This window comes from Physella acuta, unplaced genomic scaffold, assembly GCF_028476545.2.
Source record: "Physella acuta isolate Inbredline_101_S28 unplaced genomic scaffold, ASM2847654v3 ptg000186l, whole genome shotgun sequence".
NCBI lineage: Eukaryota > Metazoa > Mollusca > Gastropoda > Physidae > Physella > Physella acuta.
In genome coordinates this window covers 2119117-2136521 of record NW_026731705.1, presented here as the reverse complement: position 1 = coordinate 2136521, position 17405 = coordinate 2119117, and the positions used below count along the sequence as shown (strand labels likewise).

Below are 17405 nucleotides of genomic sequence, written 5' to 3'. Positions count from 1 at the left end.
GTAGATTATAAAGTCTGTGTCAGGTAGTAGATTATAAAGTCTGTGTCAGGTAGTAGATTATAAAGTCTGTGTCAGGTAGTAGATTATAAAGTCTGTGTCAGGTAGTAGATTATAAAGTCTGTGTCAGGTAGTAGATTATAAAGTCTGTGTCAGGTAGTAGATTATAAAGTCTGTGTCTTATCTCTGTTTTCACCAGACAATGACCGTGACTGGAGTTTTGAAAACTGCCCGTCTGCTGAGACTGCTGCGGGTTATCAGAAGAATCGAGGCTTTCGCTGAGTACGGCTCAGCTGTCATGTTGCTTCTGATGGTCACATTCACACTCATTGGTCATTGGCTCGCCTGCATCTTCTACGCCATAGCTACAATGGAGCGTCCACAACTGCACGCCCCCATCAGGTATATACACACACGCCCCCATCAGGTATACACACACACGCCCCCATCAGCTATACACACACACACACGCCCCCATCAGGTATACACACACACACGCCCCCATCAGGTATACACACACACACGCCTCCATGAGGTATACACACACGCCCCCATCAGGTATACAGACACGCCCCCATCAGATATATACACACACACGCCCCCATCAGGTATACACACACACGCCCCCATCAGGTATACACACATACACACACGCCCCCATCAGGTATACACACACGCCCCCATCAGATATATACACACACACGCCCCCATCAGGTATACACACACACACGCCCCCATCAGGTATACACACACACACGCGCCCATCAGGTATACACACATACACACACACGCCCCCATCAGGTATACACACACGCCCCCATCAGGTATACACACACACACGCCCCCATCAGCTATACACACACACGCCCCCATCAGGTATACATACACACACACACGCCTCCATGAGGTATACATACACACACACACGCCCCCATCAGGTATACACACACACACACGCCCCCATCAGGTATACACACACACACACGCCCCCATCAGGTATACACACACACGCCCCCATCAGGTATACATACACACACACACGCCTCCATGAGGTATACATACACACACACACGCCCCCATCAGGTATACACACACACACACGCCCCCATCAGGTATACACACACACACACGCCCCCATCAGCTATACACACACACGCCCCCATCAGGTATACATACACACACACACGCCTCCATGAGGTATACATACACACACACACGCCCCCATCAGGTATACACACACACACACGCCCCCATCAGGTATACACACACACACGCGCCCATCAGGTATACACACATACACACACACGCCCCCATCAGGTACACACACACACACACGCCCCCATCAGGTATACACACACACACGCCCCCATCAGGTATACACACACACGCCCCCATCAGGTATACACACACACGCCCCCATCAGGTATACACACACACACGCGCCCATCAGGTATACACATATACACACACACGCCCCCATCAGGTATACACACACACACACGCCCCCATCAGGTATACACACACACACGCGCCCATCAGGTATACACACATACACACACACGCCCCCATCAGGTACACACACACACACACGCCCCCATCAGGTATACACACACACACGCCCCCATCAGGTATACACACACACGCCCCCATCAGGTATACACACACACGCCCCCATCAGGTATACACACACACACGCGCCCATCAGGTATACACACACACGCCCCCATCAGGTATACACACACACGCCCCCATCAGGTATACACACACACGCCCCCATCAGGTATACACACACACGCCCCCATCAGGTATACACACACACGCCCCCATCAGGTATACACACACACACGCGCCCATCAGGTATACACATATACACACACACGCCCCCATCAGGTATACACACACACACGCCCCCATCAGGTATACACACATACACACACGCTTCATCAATAGTGAAAGGATTATGCCATATTTAAACTCTCTAACATATCAATAGTTTAACCTTTCCGAAAGTTAAACAATTGAACATATCAATAGTTTAACCTTTCCGAAAGTTAAACAATTGATCATATCAATAGTTTAACCTTTCCGAAAGTTAAACAACTGAACGTATATCGTCTCCAGTTGGTTGGACACTCTGGCTAATCAGACCGAGATGTATTTCTACCCCAACGACTCCATGTCGGGTCCGACGATCAAATCCAAGTACATCACTGCCTTGTACTTCACCTTTACAAGTCTGACCAGCATCGGGTTCGGCAACATCGCTCCAAACACAAACATGGAGAAGATATTTTCAATCTTTGCTATGATGTTAGGCTGTAAGTCAACTTTAGATCTAAACTCTAACCCTTACCCTAACCCTAGGCTGTAAGTCAACTTTATATCTAAACTCTAACCCTTACCCTAACCCTAGGCTGTAAGTCAACTTTAGATCTAAACTCTAACCCTTACCCTAACCCTAGGCTGTAAGTCAACTTTAGATCTAAACTCTAACCCTTACCCTAACCCTAGGCTGTAAGTCAACTTTAGATCTAAACTCTAACCCTTACCCTAACCCTAGGCTGTAAGTCAACTTTAGATCTAAACTCTAACCCTTACCCTAACCCTAGGCTGTAAGTCAACTTTAGATCTAAACTCTAACCCTTACCCTAACCCTAGGCTGTAAGTCAACTTTAGATCTAAACTCTAACCCTTACCCTAACCCTAGGCTGTAAGTCAACTTTAGATCTAAACTCTAACCCTTACCCTAACCCTAGGCTGTAAGTCAACTTTAGATCTAAACTCTAACCCTAACCCTAACCCTAGGCTGTAAGTCAACTTTAGATCTAAACTCTAACCCTTACCCTAACCCTAGGCTGTAAGTCAACTTTAGATCTAAACTCTAACCCTTACCCTAACCCTAGGCTGTAAGTCAACTTTAGATCTAAACTCTAACCCTTACCCTAACCCTAGGCTGTAAGTCAACTTTAGATCTAAACTCTAACCCTTACCCTAACCCTAGGCTGTAAGTCAACTTTAGATCTAAACTCTAACCCTTACCCTAACCCTAGGCTGTAAGTCAACTTTAGATCTAAACTCTAACCCTTACCCTAACCCTAGGCTGTAAGTCAACTTTAGATCTAAACTCTAACCCTTACCCTAACCCTAGGCTGTAAGTCAACTTTAGATCTAAACTCTAACCCTAACCCTAACCCTAGGCTGTAAGTCAACTTTAGATCTAAACTCTAACCCTAACCCTAACCCTAGGCTGTAAGTCAACTTTAGATCTAAACTCTAACCCTAACCCTAACCCTAGGCTGTAAGTCAACTTTAGATCTAAACTCTAACCCTAACCCTAACCCTAGGCTGTAAGTCAACTTTAGATCTAAACTCTAACCCTTACCCTAACCCTAGGCTGTAAGTCAACTTTAGATCTAAACTCTAACCCTTACCCTAACCCTAGGCTGTAAGTCAACTTTAGATCTAAACTCTAACCCTAACCCTAACCCTAGGCTGTAAGTCAACTTTAGATCTAAACTCTAACCCTTACCCTAACCCTAGGCTGTAAGTCAACTTTAGATCTAAACTCTAACCCTAACCCTAACCCTAGGCTGTAAGTCAACTTTAGATCTAAACTCTAACCCTTACCCTAACCCTAGGCTGTAAGTCAACTTTAGATCTAAACTCTAACCCTTACCCTAACCCTAGGCTGTAAGTCAACTTTAGATCTAAACTCTAACCCTTACCCTAACCCTAGGCTGTAAGTCAACTTTAGATCTAAACTCTAACCCTAACCCTAACCCTAGGCTGTAAGTCAACTTTAGATCTAAACTCTAACCCTTACCCTAACCCTAGGCTGTAAGTCAACTTTAGATCTAAACTCTAACCCTTACCCTAACCCTAGGCTGTAAGTCAACTTTAGATCTAAACTCTAACCCTAACCCTAACCCTAGGCTGTAAGTCAACTTTAGATCTAAACTCTAACCCTTACCCTAACCCTAGGCTGTAAGTCAACTTTAGATCTAAACTCTAACCCTTACCCTAACCCTAGGCTGTAAGTCAACTTTAGATCTAAACTCTAACCCTTACCCTAACCCTAGGCTGTAAGTCAACTTTAGATCTAAACTCTAACCCTTACCCTAACCCTAGGCTGTAAGTCAACTCTAGAGGCGCCAAAAAGGGTAGAAAAAGTAAAATGTAAAAGCTCATTTTTAGCTGCAGTTAGAAAATTTAAGGGGGTAGGCTCCAGAAAAAACCAACTTCTTAATTAAAACCTTTTATTGATTCATTTGTGTATATCTAAGTTAGGGTACTTGAAGGAAAATATTTCCATGCATCAGGGAATATTTTGAAAAAATGGTTGCCATGGCAATGGCGGCCATCTTGAAAAAAACATCCTTTTCTGGAGTTCTAAAATTTCATAAACTAACATAAATATCGGCTATATAACCATTGATCCTTCTTGTACTAACGCTAATAGAGTCAGCTGGCTAGTGTTTGTAACAGAAATCACTCTAGAAATATTTTTTTTTAATTTTCAAAATTTGGTGTGACGAAATTCCAATGAAAATAATGCTAAATTCAATGGAATTTCACCACATATTTTTTTGAAAATTTGAAAAAAAATATGTCTAGCTGTGTTTCGGTTACAAAAATTAGCCAGCTCACTCTATTGATGTTAGTACAATAAAGATCAATGATTATATGGGCGGTTTATATGTTACTTTAGGAAATTTTAGAACTCCACAAAAGGTAGTTTTTTCCAAGATGGCCGCCGTTTCCATGGCAACCATATTTTCAGAAGAGTCCCTGGTACATCCAAATATTTTTCCTTAAGTACCCTAACTTATACATACACAAATAAATGAAAAAGGCTTTTTAACTAAAAAGTTTTTTTCCCTGTTTTTTTCGGGAGCCTATCCCCTTAATGGCTAAAAGCCATTAAATATCGATTGGACTGTTTTCTTTATTGACTGTGTAACTGTAAAACAAATACTCTTAAGATACAGTAACTGGCCAAAAACCGCTTTTGTTAGATAGAGAGAGAGGGGGGGGGCGCTTTTTGCCGACTAAAATCGGAATGATTTATAGTGGATAGGTAAGTAGATAACCTTATCATTTATAAAAAAAACCAAGTGAATTAAAGCGTATTGAACGATTGTGTAACTGTGAAAAAAGGTGAACTAAAGCGTATTGTACGCATATATATATATATATATATATATATATATATATATATATATAAATATATATATATATATATATATATATATATATATATGGGGGGGGCGCCAAATTGAAAGTTCGTCCCGTGCGCCGGGAGGGGTCGCTACGCCTCGGATTTGTTAGTCAACAAAGTATGGCGAAGTTTTATCATATATCATATTTTAGTTTTATCATATATCATATTTTAGTTTTATCATATATCATATTTTAGTTTTATCATATATCATATTTTAGTTTTATCATATATCATATTTTAGTTTTATCATATATCATATTTTAGTTTTATCATATATCATATTTTAGTTTTATCATATATCATATTTTAGTTTTATCATATATCATATTTTAGTTTTATCATATATCATATTTTAGTTTTATCATATATCATATTTTAGTTTTATCATATATCATATTTTAGTTTTATCATATATCATATTTTAGTTTTATCATATATCATATTTTAGTTTTATCATATATCATATTTTATTTTATCATGTCTTATTAACATCAGAGCACTGGGTCTATTTTGTTACAAGTATTAGATAACCCTAACCCTAACCGAACAAAAATTATACTAGCAATATCGTTTTTGAAAAGGTAGTTTTTATTAATGGGCCAACCAAAAAATTATACTAACAATATCGTTTTTGAAAAAGTAGTTTTTGTTAATGGACCGAACAAAAATTATACTAACAATATCGTTTTTGAAAAGGTAGTTTTTATTAATGGGCGAACCAAAAAATTATACTAACACTATCGTTCTTGAATTGGTAGATTTTTTTTTCAACGATGGTAACATAAATTGTAATTATTAGATTGTTATTTGAAATAACACGGAGAGGAATATTAGGATTCCTCATGCAAAGATTAGACGCATATTTTTGAAACAGTTTATTTTCATTAGACTAGAGACTTAAGAAACTTGCACCGAACGTCAAAAAAACTTATAAAATGTGTCAAGACTTTAATTCATTTCTATGTTTTATAAATTATTTTGTCCAACGAATAATAAGAAGCTTCATCTTTACTTTCCCTTTAACGGAGTATACAGAAAGTCTTGTAATCGTGCAAGAAAATAAAATTGAAATGTCAATACCTCGACTTTTTACATCTCCACATCTCCCTTACTTTTAAAAAAACAGTTTATCAATTTTGTCCCGAAGTCGGTGTGTATGCGTGTACACTGTAAACATGCGAACATGAGCACCATTTTAGTCAAGTGGACGAAATTTCATGTAGCTATGTATACGATTGTATTCTTACATCACTTTTACACTTACGACATGTATAGTATGCATGTTACGACATGTTTGGTATGCATGTTACGACATGTTTGGTATGCATGTTACGACATGTTTGGTATGCATGTTACGACATGTTTGGTATACATGTTACTTTTTTCGGAAACGAAAAATGTCATTGAAAACGCATTTTTATCCAGAATCGGTATTCAAACCGGATTTAACCTAACTCTACACGTAGTTACTGCACATTGATACTAAATATTGTCGTAGCCATACCCCTAAACCTTGCATCTAAGCTCAAACCGGATTTAACCTAACTCTACACGTAGTTACTGCACATTGATACTAAATATTGTCGTAGCCATACCCCTAAACCTTGCATCAAAGCTCAAACCGGATTTAACCTAACTCTACACGTAGTTGCTGCACAACGATACTAAATATTGTCGTAGCCATACCCCTAAACCTTGCACCTAACCATAACCCTAACCCTAACCCCTAAACCTTGCACCTAAGCTCAAACTTGACAAAAGTGCCATTCAGAGTTTCTTTCAGGCAACTATTCGGGAGGGTGGTGGGGGGAGCATAGCTCATCGAAGAAAGTCAAAACCCCTATAACGACATATGTACTAGAGTTCACCCCCCCCCCCCCCCCGGAAAACTTCAAGTGCCCCCCACCTCTCAGAGATAAAAAAAATCTGAAAGAAACACTGGTTGCTTTTGGAGACTAAAGGTAGACCATACTTCTCTAATCTAGACACGTTTTCTATTTTTGGCCGCTAAACCTTACTCACGCAGTGTTTCTTTCAGACTTTTATCCAGGGGTGGGGGTAGGAGGTGGCGCACTTGAAATTTTTAGCAGGGGCGAATAAAATTCTCCGGGGAAGATGGGGAGGAGGGGGGGCAAAACTGGTAAAAGTATATATTTTCTATATAAATTATATTTCGGCTTTTTTTGCGGGGGGGGGGGGTGATGTTCTATTGGTGGGGGGGGGGGGATTTGCTCCTACAAGAAGAGATGCAGACAGACAGACAGACAGGCAGACAGTTAAATAAAAGCTTGTACAAACACCAGTGACCACTTGAGGAGAGAGGAATGTTTTTATTTTTATATGCGTTTTTTAAATTTCAGGAACAGTTTGTAGTGTTATTATAGGATCACCGAAAACTTCAGAATTCAATTTTTTATCGTATTCTTTAAAGGCATTATTTAACACCCCAAAATGTTCTCTTTAAAAAAAAAACATTAGTGTCTCTAACGTACATAGACTGTTGATAACGACTGTTATATACGATTATACGGGAGAAAGTTTGAGGGAGGTCACTCCCGTTGTATTTTAAGTCTACTTGAAAACTAAGATAATTCATTACAAAATAAATTGAAGTCGCCCCATTTAGCAAAAGCTCAATAGTACATTTTACCAACCACAGTTTTCTGCATAAATTAAGTCCAAGGTTCTCCAGAACATTCCACAAATCACATTTATCTACATAAAACAAGTCCAAGACTCTAGAACATTCGAGCAACTGAATTCCTGTACATAAAACAAGCCCTATGGTCCCAGGAGTAAGCAATCTCGACATTCCGTGTTGACGTAGTCGGCTCATACCGCTCCTCAGGAAAACCCGAAATAGCATTCAAATATTGACATCCGCTCCTTGGGTGGAGGGGAGATATTGCAATTTACCGGCTCTAGACGGGGGGGGGGGGGGGGGGGGTTGGTCATATTTTACATCAGCTGTAGGCGATCTGCTCTTCTATGGAGATGAGATGGTAATCATGATGTGATAAATTTATGGTGCTGTTTGGTCTATGTGGTGCTGTGTGGTCTATGTGGTGCTGTGTGGTGCTGTGTGGTCTATGTGGTGCTGTGTGGTCTATGTGGTGCTGTGTGGTGCTATGTGGTGCTGTGTGGTCTATGTGGTCTATGTGGTGCTGTGTGGTCTATGTGGTGCTGTTTGGTCTATGTGGTGCTGTGTGGTGCTGTGTGGTGCTATGTGGTGCTGTGTGGTGCTGTGTGGTGCTGTGTGGTCTATGTGGTGCTGTGTGGTCTATGTGGTGCTGTGTGGTGCTGTGTGGTGCTATGTGGTGCTGTGTGGTGCTGTGTGGTGCTGTGTGGTCTATGTGGTGCTGTGTGGTCTATGTGGTGCTGTGTGGTGCTGTGTGGTCTAAGTGGTGCTGTGTGGTGCTGTGTGGTGCTGTGTGGTCTAAGTGGTGCTGTGTGGTGCTGTGTGGTCTATGTGGTGCTGTGTGGTGCTGTGTGGTCTATGTGGTGCTGTGTGGTCTATGTGGTGCTGTTTGGTCTATGTGGTGCTGTGTGGTCTATGTGGTGCTGTGTGGTCTATGTGGTCTATGTGGTGCTGTGTGGTCTATGTGGTGCTGTGTGGTCTATGTGGTGCTGTGTGGTCTATGTGGTGCTGTGTGGTGCTATGTGGTCTATGTGGTCTATGTGGTGCTGTGTGGTCTATGTGGTGCTGTGTGGTCTATGTGGTGCTGTGTGGTCTATGTGGTCTATGTGGTCTATGTGGTGCTGTGTGGTCTATGTGGTCTATGTGGTCTATGTGGTGCTGTTTGGTCTATGTGGTGCTGTGTGGTCTATGTGGTGCTGTGTGGTCTATGTGGTCTATGTGGTGCTGTGTGGTGCTGTGTGGTGCTGTGTGGTCTATGTGGTGCTGTGTGGTCTATGTGGTGCTGTGTGGTCTATGTGGTCTATGTGGTCTATGTGGTGCTGTGTGGTCTATGTGGTGCTGTGTGGTGCTGTGTGGTCTATGTGGTGCTGTGTGGTGCTATGTGGTCTATGTGGTCTTTGTGGTGCTGTGTGGTCTATGTGGTCTATGTGGTCTATGTGGTGCTGTGTGGTCTATGTGGTGCTGTGTGGTCTATGTGGTGCTGTGTGGTCTATGTGGTGCTGTGTGGTCTATGTGGTCTTTGTGGTGCTGTGTGGTCTATGTGGTGCTGTGTGGTCTATGTGGTGCTGTGTGGTCTATGTGGTGCTGTGTGGTTTATGTGGTCTATGTGGTGCTGTGTGGTGCTGTGTGGTGCTATGTGGTGCTGTGTGGTGCTGTGTGGTCTATGTGGTGCTGTGTGGTCTATGTGGTCTATGTGGTGCTATGTGGTGCTGTGTGGTCTATGTGGTGCTATGTGGTCTATGTGGTGCTGTGTGGTGCTGTGTGGTCTATGTGGTCTATGTGGTGCTGTTTGGTTCTATGTGGTGCTGTGTGGTCTATGTGGTGCTGTGTGGTCTATGTGGTCTATGTGGTCTATGTGGTCTATGTGGTCTATGTGGTGCTGTGTGGTGCTGTGTGGTGCTGTTTGGTTCTATGTGGTGCTGTGTGGTCTATGTGGTGCTGTGTGGTCTATGTGGTCTATGTGGTGCTGTGTGGTCTATGTGGTCTATGTGGTGCTGTGTGGTGCTGTGTGGTCTATGTGGTCTATGTGGTCTATGTGGTGCTGTGTGGTCTATGTGGTGCTATGTGGTGCTGTGTGGTGCTGTGTGGTCTATGTGGTCTATGTGGTGCTGTGTGGTCTATGTGGTGCTGTGTGGTGCTATGTGGTGCTGTGTGGTGCTGTGTGGTCTATGTGGTGCTGTGTGGTCTATGTGGTCTATGTGGTCTATGTGGTCTTTGTGGTGCTGTGTGGTCTATGTGGTCTATGTGGTGCTGTGTGGTGCTGTGTGGTCTATGTGGTCTATGTGGTGCTGTGTGGTCTATGTGGTGCTGTGTGGTGCTGTGTGGTCTATGTGGTGCTATGTGGTCTATGTGGTCTATGTAGTGCTGTGTGGTCTATGTGGTCTATGTGGTCTATGTGGTGCTGTGTGGTCTATGTGGTCTATGTGGTGCTGTGTGGTCTATGTGGTGCTGTTTGGTTCTATGTGGTGCTGTGTGGTCTATGTGGTGCTGTGTGGTCTATGTGGTGCTATGTGGTCTATGTGGTCTATGTGGTGCTGTGTGGTCTATGTGGTCTATGTGGTCTATGTGGTGCTGTGTGGTCTCTATGGTCTATGTGGTGCTGTGTGGTGTATGTGGTGCTGTGTGGTGCTGTGTGGTCTTTGTGGTGCTGTGTGGTCTATGTGGTGCTGTGTGGTCTATGTGGTCTATGTGGTCTATGTGGTGCTATGTGGTCTATGTGGTCTATGTGGTGCTGTGTGGTGCTATGTGGTCTATATGGTCTATGTGGTGCTGTGTGGTCTATGTGGTGCTGTGTGGTCTATGTGGTGCTGTGTGGTCTATGTGGTGCTGTGTGGTCTATGTGGTCTATGTGGTGCTGTTTGGTGCTGTGTGGTGCTGTGTGGTCTATGTGGTCTTTGTGGTGCTGTGTGGTCTATGTGGTCTATGTGGTCTTTGTGGTGCTGTGTGGTGCTATGTGGTCTATGTGGTCTATGTGGTGCCGTTTGGTTCTATGTGGTGCTGTGTGGTCTATGTGGTGCTGTGTGGTGCTGTGTGGTGCTATGTGGTCTATGTGGTCTATGTGGTGCTGTGTGGTGCTGTGTGGTGCTATGTGGTCTATGTGGTCTATGTGGTGCTGTTTGGTTCTATGTGGTGCTGTTTGGTTCTATGTGGTGCTGTGTGGTGCTGTGTGGTCTATGTGGTCTTTGTGGTGCTATGTGGTGCTATGTGGTCTATGTGGTCTATGTGGTGCTGTGTGGTCTATGTGGTCTATGTGGTCTATGTGGTGCTATGATGTCGATTAGGTTGCTCCCATTAACGTTGCGATATTTCATGGGCTGGGTTAGCAGGAGGGGGGGGGTAGCAGGAAAATATGGGATGGGTTAGCAGGAGGGGGGGGGGGTAGCAGGAAAATATGGGATGGGTTAGCAGAAGGGGGGGGGTAGCAGGAAAATATGGGATGGGTTAGCAGAAGGGGGGGGGTAGCAGGAAAATATGGGATGGGTTAGCAGGAGGGGGGGGTAGCAGGAAAATATGGGATGGGTTAGCAGGAGGGGGGGGTAGCAGGAAAATATGGGATGGGTTAGCAGGAGGGGGGGTAGCAGGAAAATATGGGATGGGTTAGCAGGAGGGGGGGGTAGCAGGAAAATATGGGATGGGTTAGCAGGAGGGGGGGGGTAGCAGGAAAATATGGGATGGGTTAGCAGGAGGGGGGTAGCAGGAAAATATGGGATGGGTTAGCAGGAGGGGGGGGGTAGCAGGAAAATATGGGATGGGTTAGCAGGAGGGGGGGGGGTAGCAGGAAAATATGGGATGGGTTAGCAGAAGGGGGGGGGTAGCAGGAAAATATGGGATGGGTTAGCAGGAGGGGGGGGGGTAGCAGGAAAATATGGGATGGGTTAGCAGGAGGGGGGGGGGGTAGCAGGAAAATATGGGATGAGTTAGCAGGAGGGGGGGGGGGGTAGCAGGAAAATATGGGATGGGTTAGCAGGGGGGGGTAGCAGGAAAATATGGGATGGGTTAGCAGGAGGGGGGGGGTAGCAGGAAAATATGGGATGGGTTAGCAGGGGGGGGGGGGTAGCAGGAAAATATGGGATGGGTTAGCAGGAGGGGGGGGGGGGTAGCAGGAAAATATGGGATGGGTTAGCAGGGGGGGGGGTAGCAGGAAAATATGGGATGGGTTAGCAGGAGGGGGGGCGGTAGCAGGAAAATATGGGATGGGTTAGCAGGAGGGGGGGGGGTAGCAGGAAAATATGGGATGGGTTAGCAGGAGGGGGGGGGGGTAGCAGGAAAATATGGGATGGGTTAGCAGGAGGGGGGGGGGTAGCAGGAAAATATGGGATGGGTTAGCAGAAGGGGGGGGGGGGGTAGCAGGAAAATATGGGATGGGTTAGCAGGAGGGGGGGGGGGGTAGCAGGAAAATATGGGATGGGTTAGCAGGAGGGGGGGGTAGCAGGAAAATATGGGATGGGTTAGCAGGAGGGGGGGGGGGTAGCAGGAAAATATGGGATGGGTTAGCAGGGGGGGGGTTAGGTGCTGGCAACAAGTTTGATCAGCCATCAGTTACTTGGATCAATGAACCGGATGTGACGCAGGCACTGAAAGCCGCTCATTTCCCAGCCCTTTAGAGGTATCCGCCGTAAGCGACTGATCTTATACGGGTTAGGGTTAGGGTTAGATTAATCATATGGGTTACTATAGTTGGGGATACGATTTACTAACGACTTTTAAGCGTTGTGGTATGTATAGTTAAATGAATTTTTAGGGTTAGGGTTAGGGCTAGGGATTGTTAATTGATTTAAAGGGTTAGGGTTGAAAAGTCAGTAGTTTGTTTGGATGTAAAAGTCAGTAGTTTGTGTTGATGTAAAAGTCAGGAGTTTGTTTTGATATCAAAGTCAGTAGTTTGTGTTGATGTAAAAGTCAATAGTTTGTTTTGATATCTAAGTCAGTAGTTTGTGTTGATGTAAAAGTCAGTAGTTTGTTTTGATATCTAAGTCAGTAGTTTGTGTTGATGTAAAAGTCAGGAGTTTGTTTTGATATCAAAGTCAGTAGTTTGTGTTGATGTAAAAGTCAATAGTTTGTTTTGATATCAAAGTCAGTAGTTTGTGTTGATGTAAAAGTCAGGAGTTTGTTTTGATATCAAAGTCAGTTGTTTGTGTTGATGTAAAAGTCAGGAGTTTGTTTTGATATCAAAGTCAGTAGTTTGTGTTGATGTAAAAGTCAATAGTTTGTTTTGATATCAAAGTCAGTAGTTTGTGTTGATGTAAAAGTCAGGAGTTTGTTTTGATATCAAAGTCAGTAGTTTGTGTTGATGTAAAAGTCAGTAGTTTGTTTTGATATCAGTCAGTAGTTTGTGTTGATGTAAAAGTCAGTAGTTTGTTTGATATCAAAGTCAGTAATTTGTTTTGATATCAAAGTCAGTAGTTTGTGTTGATGTAAAAGTCAATAGTTTGTTTTGATATCAAAGTCAGTAGTTTGTGTTGATGTAAAAGTCAGGAGTTTGTTTTGATATCAAAGTCAGTTGTTTGTGTTGATGTAAAAGTCAGGAGTTTGTTTTGATATCAAAGTCAGTAGTTTGTGTTGATGTAAAAGTCAATAGTTTGTTTTGATATCAAAGTCAGTAGTTTGTGTTGATGTAAAAGTCAGGAGTTTGTTTTGATATCAAAGTCAGTAGTTTGTGTTGATGTAAAAGTCAGTAGTTTGTTTTGATATCAGTCAGTAGTTTGTGTTGATGTAAAAGTCAGTAGTTTGTTTGATATCAAAGTCAGTAATTTGTTTTGATATCAAAGTCAGTAGTTTGTGTTTATGTAAAAGTCAGTAGTTTGTTTTGATATCAAAGTCAGTAGTTTGTGTTGATGTAAAAGTCAGGAGTTTGTTTTGATATCAAAGTCAGTAGTTTGTGTTGATGTAAAAGTCAGTAGTTTGTTTTGATATCAAAGTCAGTAGTTTGTGTTGATGTAAAAGTCAGTAGTTTGTTTTGATATCAAAGTCAGTAGTTTGTGTTGATGTAAAAGTCAGTAGTTTGTTTTGATATCAAAGTCAGTAGTTTGTGTTGATGTAAAAGTCAGTAGTTTGTTTTGATATCAAAGTCAGTAGTTTGTGTTGATGTAAAAGTCAGTAGTTTGTTTTGATATCAAAGTCAGTAGTTTGTGTTGATGTAAAAGTCAGTAGTTTGTTTTGATATCAAAGTCAGTAGTTTGTGTTGATGTAAAAGTCAGGAGTTTGTTTTGATATCAAAGTCAGTAGTTTGTGTTGATGTAAACGTCAGTAGTTTTTGTGGCCGTAGTTGTCATCTGGCCATTGTTGTCATCTGGCCATTGTTGTCATCTGGCCATTGTTGTCATCTGGCCATTGTTGTCATCTGGCCATTGTTGTCATCTGGCCATTGTTGTCATCTGGCCATGAGCGCCCCTTGATGTTAACTTTGTTCACAGCCCTGCTGAGCGCCGCCATCTTTGGGAACGTGTCCTCCATCATGTTGAGGGTGTACCAAGGTTCTGACGAGTACCACGAGAAAGTTCAGAGCGTCAAAGAGTTTGTCAACTTCCATCACATCCCAAAGACTTTGGCCAACAGACTCCAGGAGTCCTTTCAGCACACTTGGTCCTACACTAACGGCATTGACATGAACAATGTAAGCTAGTTATTACAACTCCTTACATTTCTTACATTAGGCTGATCCCATAGTCCAACCCGTCAGTGGCGTAGCGAGGTCTTGTGTTACCCGGTGCGGCACTTAATGGTGTCACCCCAGAGGCGCAGCTATTGAACGTGGTGACGCGTGTATAATAGTGTGGTGTAGTTGGATAAGACTGCCTACTAATTTGGTCAAAAATTTAATTAATTCAAAAAAATTAGGTTTCCAATTAAGTCTAATTTGAAGTCATGTTGCATTGTCTTCATGTCTTAACCCACGTACCAACCACGAACCGTATATGTCAGTTAGAAGTGCCTGCAATTTCGCTCGGGCGTTTCAATCTAGGCAGTCCAATTGGCCAGTCCACTTGGCCAGTTCACTTGGCCAGTTCACTTGGCCATTCCACTTGGCCAGCCTACTTGGCCAGCCAACTTGAGCTGTCAAACTTGGCCAGTCCACTTGGCCAGTCTACTTGGCCAGCCCACTTGGCCAGTCCACTTGGCCATTCCACTTGGCCAGTCCTCTTGGCCAGTCCACTTGGCCAGGCCACTTGGCCAGTCCACTTGGCCAGCCCACTTGGCCAGTCCACTTGGCCATTCCACTTGGCCAGTCTACTTGGCCAGGCCACTTGGCCAGTCCACTTGGCCAGTCCACTTGGCCAGTTCACTTGGCCAGTCCACTTGGCCAGGCAACTACGCCAGTCCACTTGAGCTGCCAAACTTGGGCAATCCACTTGGCCAGTCCACTTGGCCAGGACACTTGGCCAGTCCACTTGGCCAGCCCACTTGGCCAGTCCACTTGGCCATTCCACTTGGCCAGTCCACTTGGCCATTCCACTTGGCCAGTCTACTTGGCCAATCCACTTGGCCAGTCCACTTGGCCAGTCCACTTGGCCAGTCAACTTGGCCAGTCCACTTGGCCAGTCCGCTTGGCCAGTCCACTTGGACATTCCACTTGGCCAGTCCACTTGGCCAGTCCACTTGGCCAGTCCACTTGGCCAGCCCACTTGGCCAGTCCACTTGGCCAGTCCACTTGGCCAGTCCACTTGGCCAGTCCACTTGGCCAGTCCACTTGGCCAGTCCACTTGGCCAGTCCACTTGGCCAGTCCACTTGAGCTGCCAAACTTGGCCAGTCCACTTGGCCAGTCCACTTGGCCATTCCACTTGGCCAGTCTACGTGGCCAGTCCACTTGGCCAGTCCACTTGGCCAGTCCACTTGGCCAGTCCACTTGGCCAGTCCTTTTGGCCAATCCACTTGGCCAGTCCACTTGGCCAGTCCACTTGGCCAGTCCACTTGGCCAGTCCACTTGGCCAGTCCACTTGGCCAGTCCACTTGGCCAGTCCACTTGGCCAGTCCACTTGGCCAGTCCACTTGGCCAGTCCACTTGGCCAGTCCACTTGGCCAGGCCACTTGGCCAGTCCACTTGGCCAGTCCACTTGAGCTGCCAAACTTGGCCAGTCCACTTGGCCAGTCCACTTGGCCATTCCACTTGGCCAGTCTACGTGGCCAGTCCACTTGGCCAGTCCACTTGGCCAGTCCACTTGGCCAGTCCACTTGGCCAGTCCTTTTGGCCAATCCACTTGGCCAGTCCACTTGGCCAGTCCACTTGGCCAGTCCACTTGGCCAGTCCACTTGGCCAGTCCACTTGGCCAGTCCACTTGAGCTGCCAAACTTGGCCAGTCCACTTGGCCAGTCCACTTGGCCAGTCCACTTGGCCAGTCCACTTGGCCAGGCCACTTGGCCAGTCCACTTGAGCTGCCAAACTTGGCCAGTCCACTTGGCCAGTCCACTTGGCCAGTCCACCTGGCCAGTCCATTTGGCCAGGCCACTTGGCCAGTCCACTTGAGCTGCCAAACTTGGCCAGTCCACTTGGCCAGTCCACTTGGCCAGTCCACTTGGCCAGTCCACTTGAGCTGCCAAACTTGGCCAGTCCACTTGGCCAGTCCACTTGGCCAGTCCACTTGGCCAATCCACTTGGCCAGTCCACTTGGCCAGTCCACTTGGCCAATCCACTTGGCCAGTCCACTTGGCCAGTCCACTTGGCCAGTCCACTTGGCCAGTCTACTTGGCCAGTCCACTTGGCCAGTCCACTTGGCCAATCCACTTGGCCAGTCCGCTTGGCCAGTCCACTTGGCCAATCCTCTTGGCCAGTCCACTTGGCCAGTCCACTTGGCCAGTCCGCTTGGCCAGTCCACTTGGACATTCCATTTGGCCAGTCCACTTGGCCAGTCCACTTGGCCAGTCCACTTGGCCAGTCCACTTGGCCAGTCGACTTGGCCAATCCATTTGGCCAGTCCACTTGGCCAGTCCACTTGGCCAGTCCACTTGGCCAGTCTACTTGGCCAGTCCACTTGGCCAGTCCACTTGGCCAATCTACTTGGCCAGTCCGCTTGGCCAGTCCACTTGGCCAATCCTCTTGGCCAGTCCACTTGGCCAGTCCACTTGGCCAGTCCGCTTGGCCAGTCTACTTGGCCATTCCACTTGGCCAGTCCACTTGGCTAGTCCACTTGGACAGTTCACTTGGCCATTCCACTTGGCCAGCCCACTTGGCCAGCCCACTTGAGCTGCCAAACTTGGCCAGCCCACTTGAGCTGCTAAACTTGGCCAGCCCACTTGAGCTGCCAAACTTGGCCAGCCCACTTGTAACTTCCACAGAGTCAACACCAGATTATCCCCCTTTATAGCACATTTCTTGCTGGCGCTATTGACCGGAACTTTATTTTCTCCTTCAATCCCCCTCCCACTCCACCACCCCCCTTCCCCCCCCCTCCGACCTCACCCACCAGTCCATGAATAGAAATGAACTGCCGTGGGTCCCTCCATTCCCTACCCCGTTATTTAACGTATTCATTTCCGCACTATGTCGCCCAAAATAAGGGGGGGGGCAGAACATTGAACAGTTAGAATGGATCAACATGATCACTCGGCTAAAAGAA

The 17405-nt window shown here is 45.3% G+C and overlaps 1 protein-coding gene across 3 annotated transcripts in view; it reads left to right on the top strand.

Annotated features, from left to right (window-relative positions):
* The window catches only part of LOC131936715 (potassium voltage-gated channel subfamily H member 7), a 115630-nt gene that overhangs the window by 52460 nt on the left and 45765 nt on the right, over nucleotides 1-17405 (top strand). For all 3 annotated transcript variants that reach the window (XM_059293771.1, XM_059293770.1, XM_059293772.1), the window contains 3 exons: nucleotides 197-399; nucleotides 2119-2315; nucleotides 14267-14466. In XM_059293771.1, the coding sequence (XP_059149754.1) occupies nucleotides 197-399; nucleotides 2119-2315; nucleotides 14267-14466 (600 nt within the window). The remainder of the gene's footprint in view (nucleotides 1-196; nucleotides 400-2118; nucleotides 2316-14266; nucleotides 14467-17405) is intronic.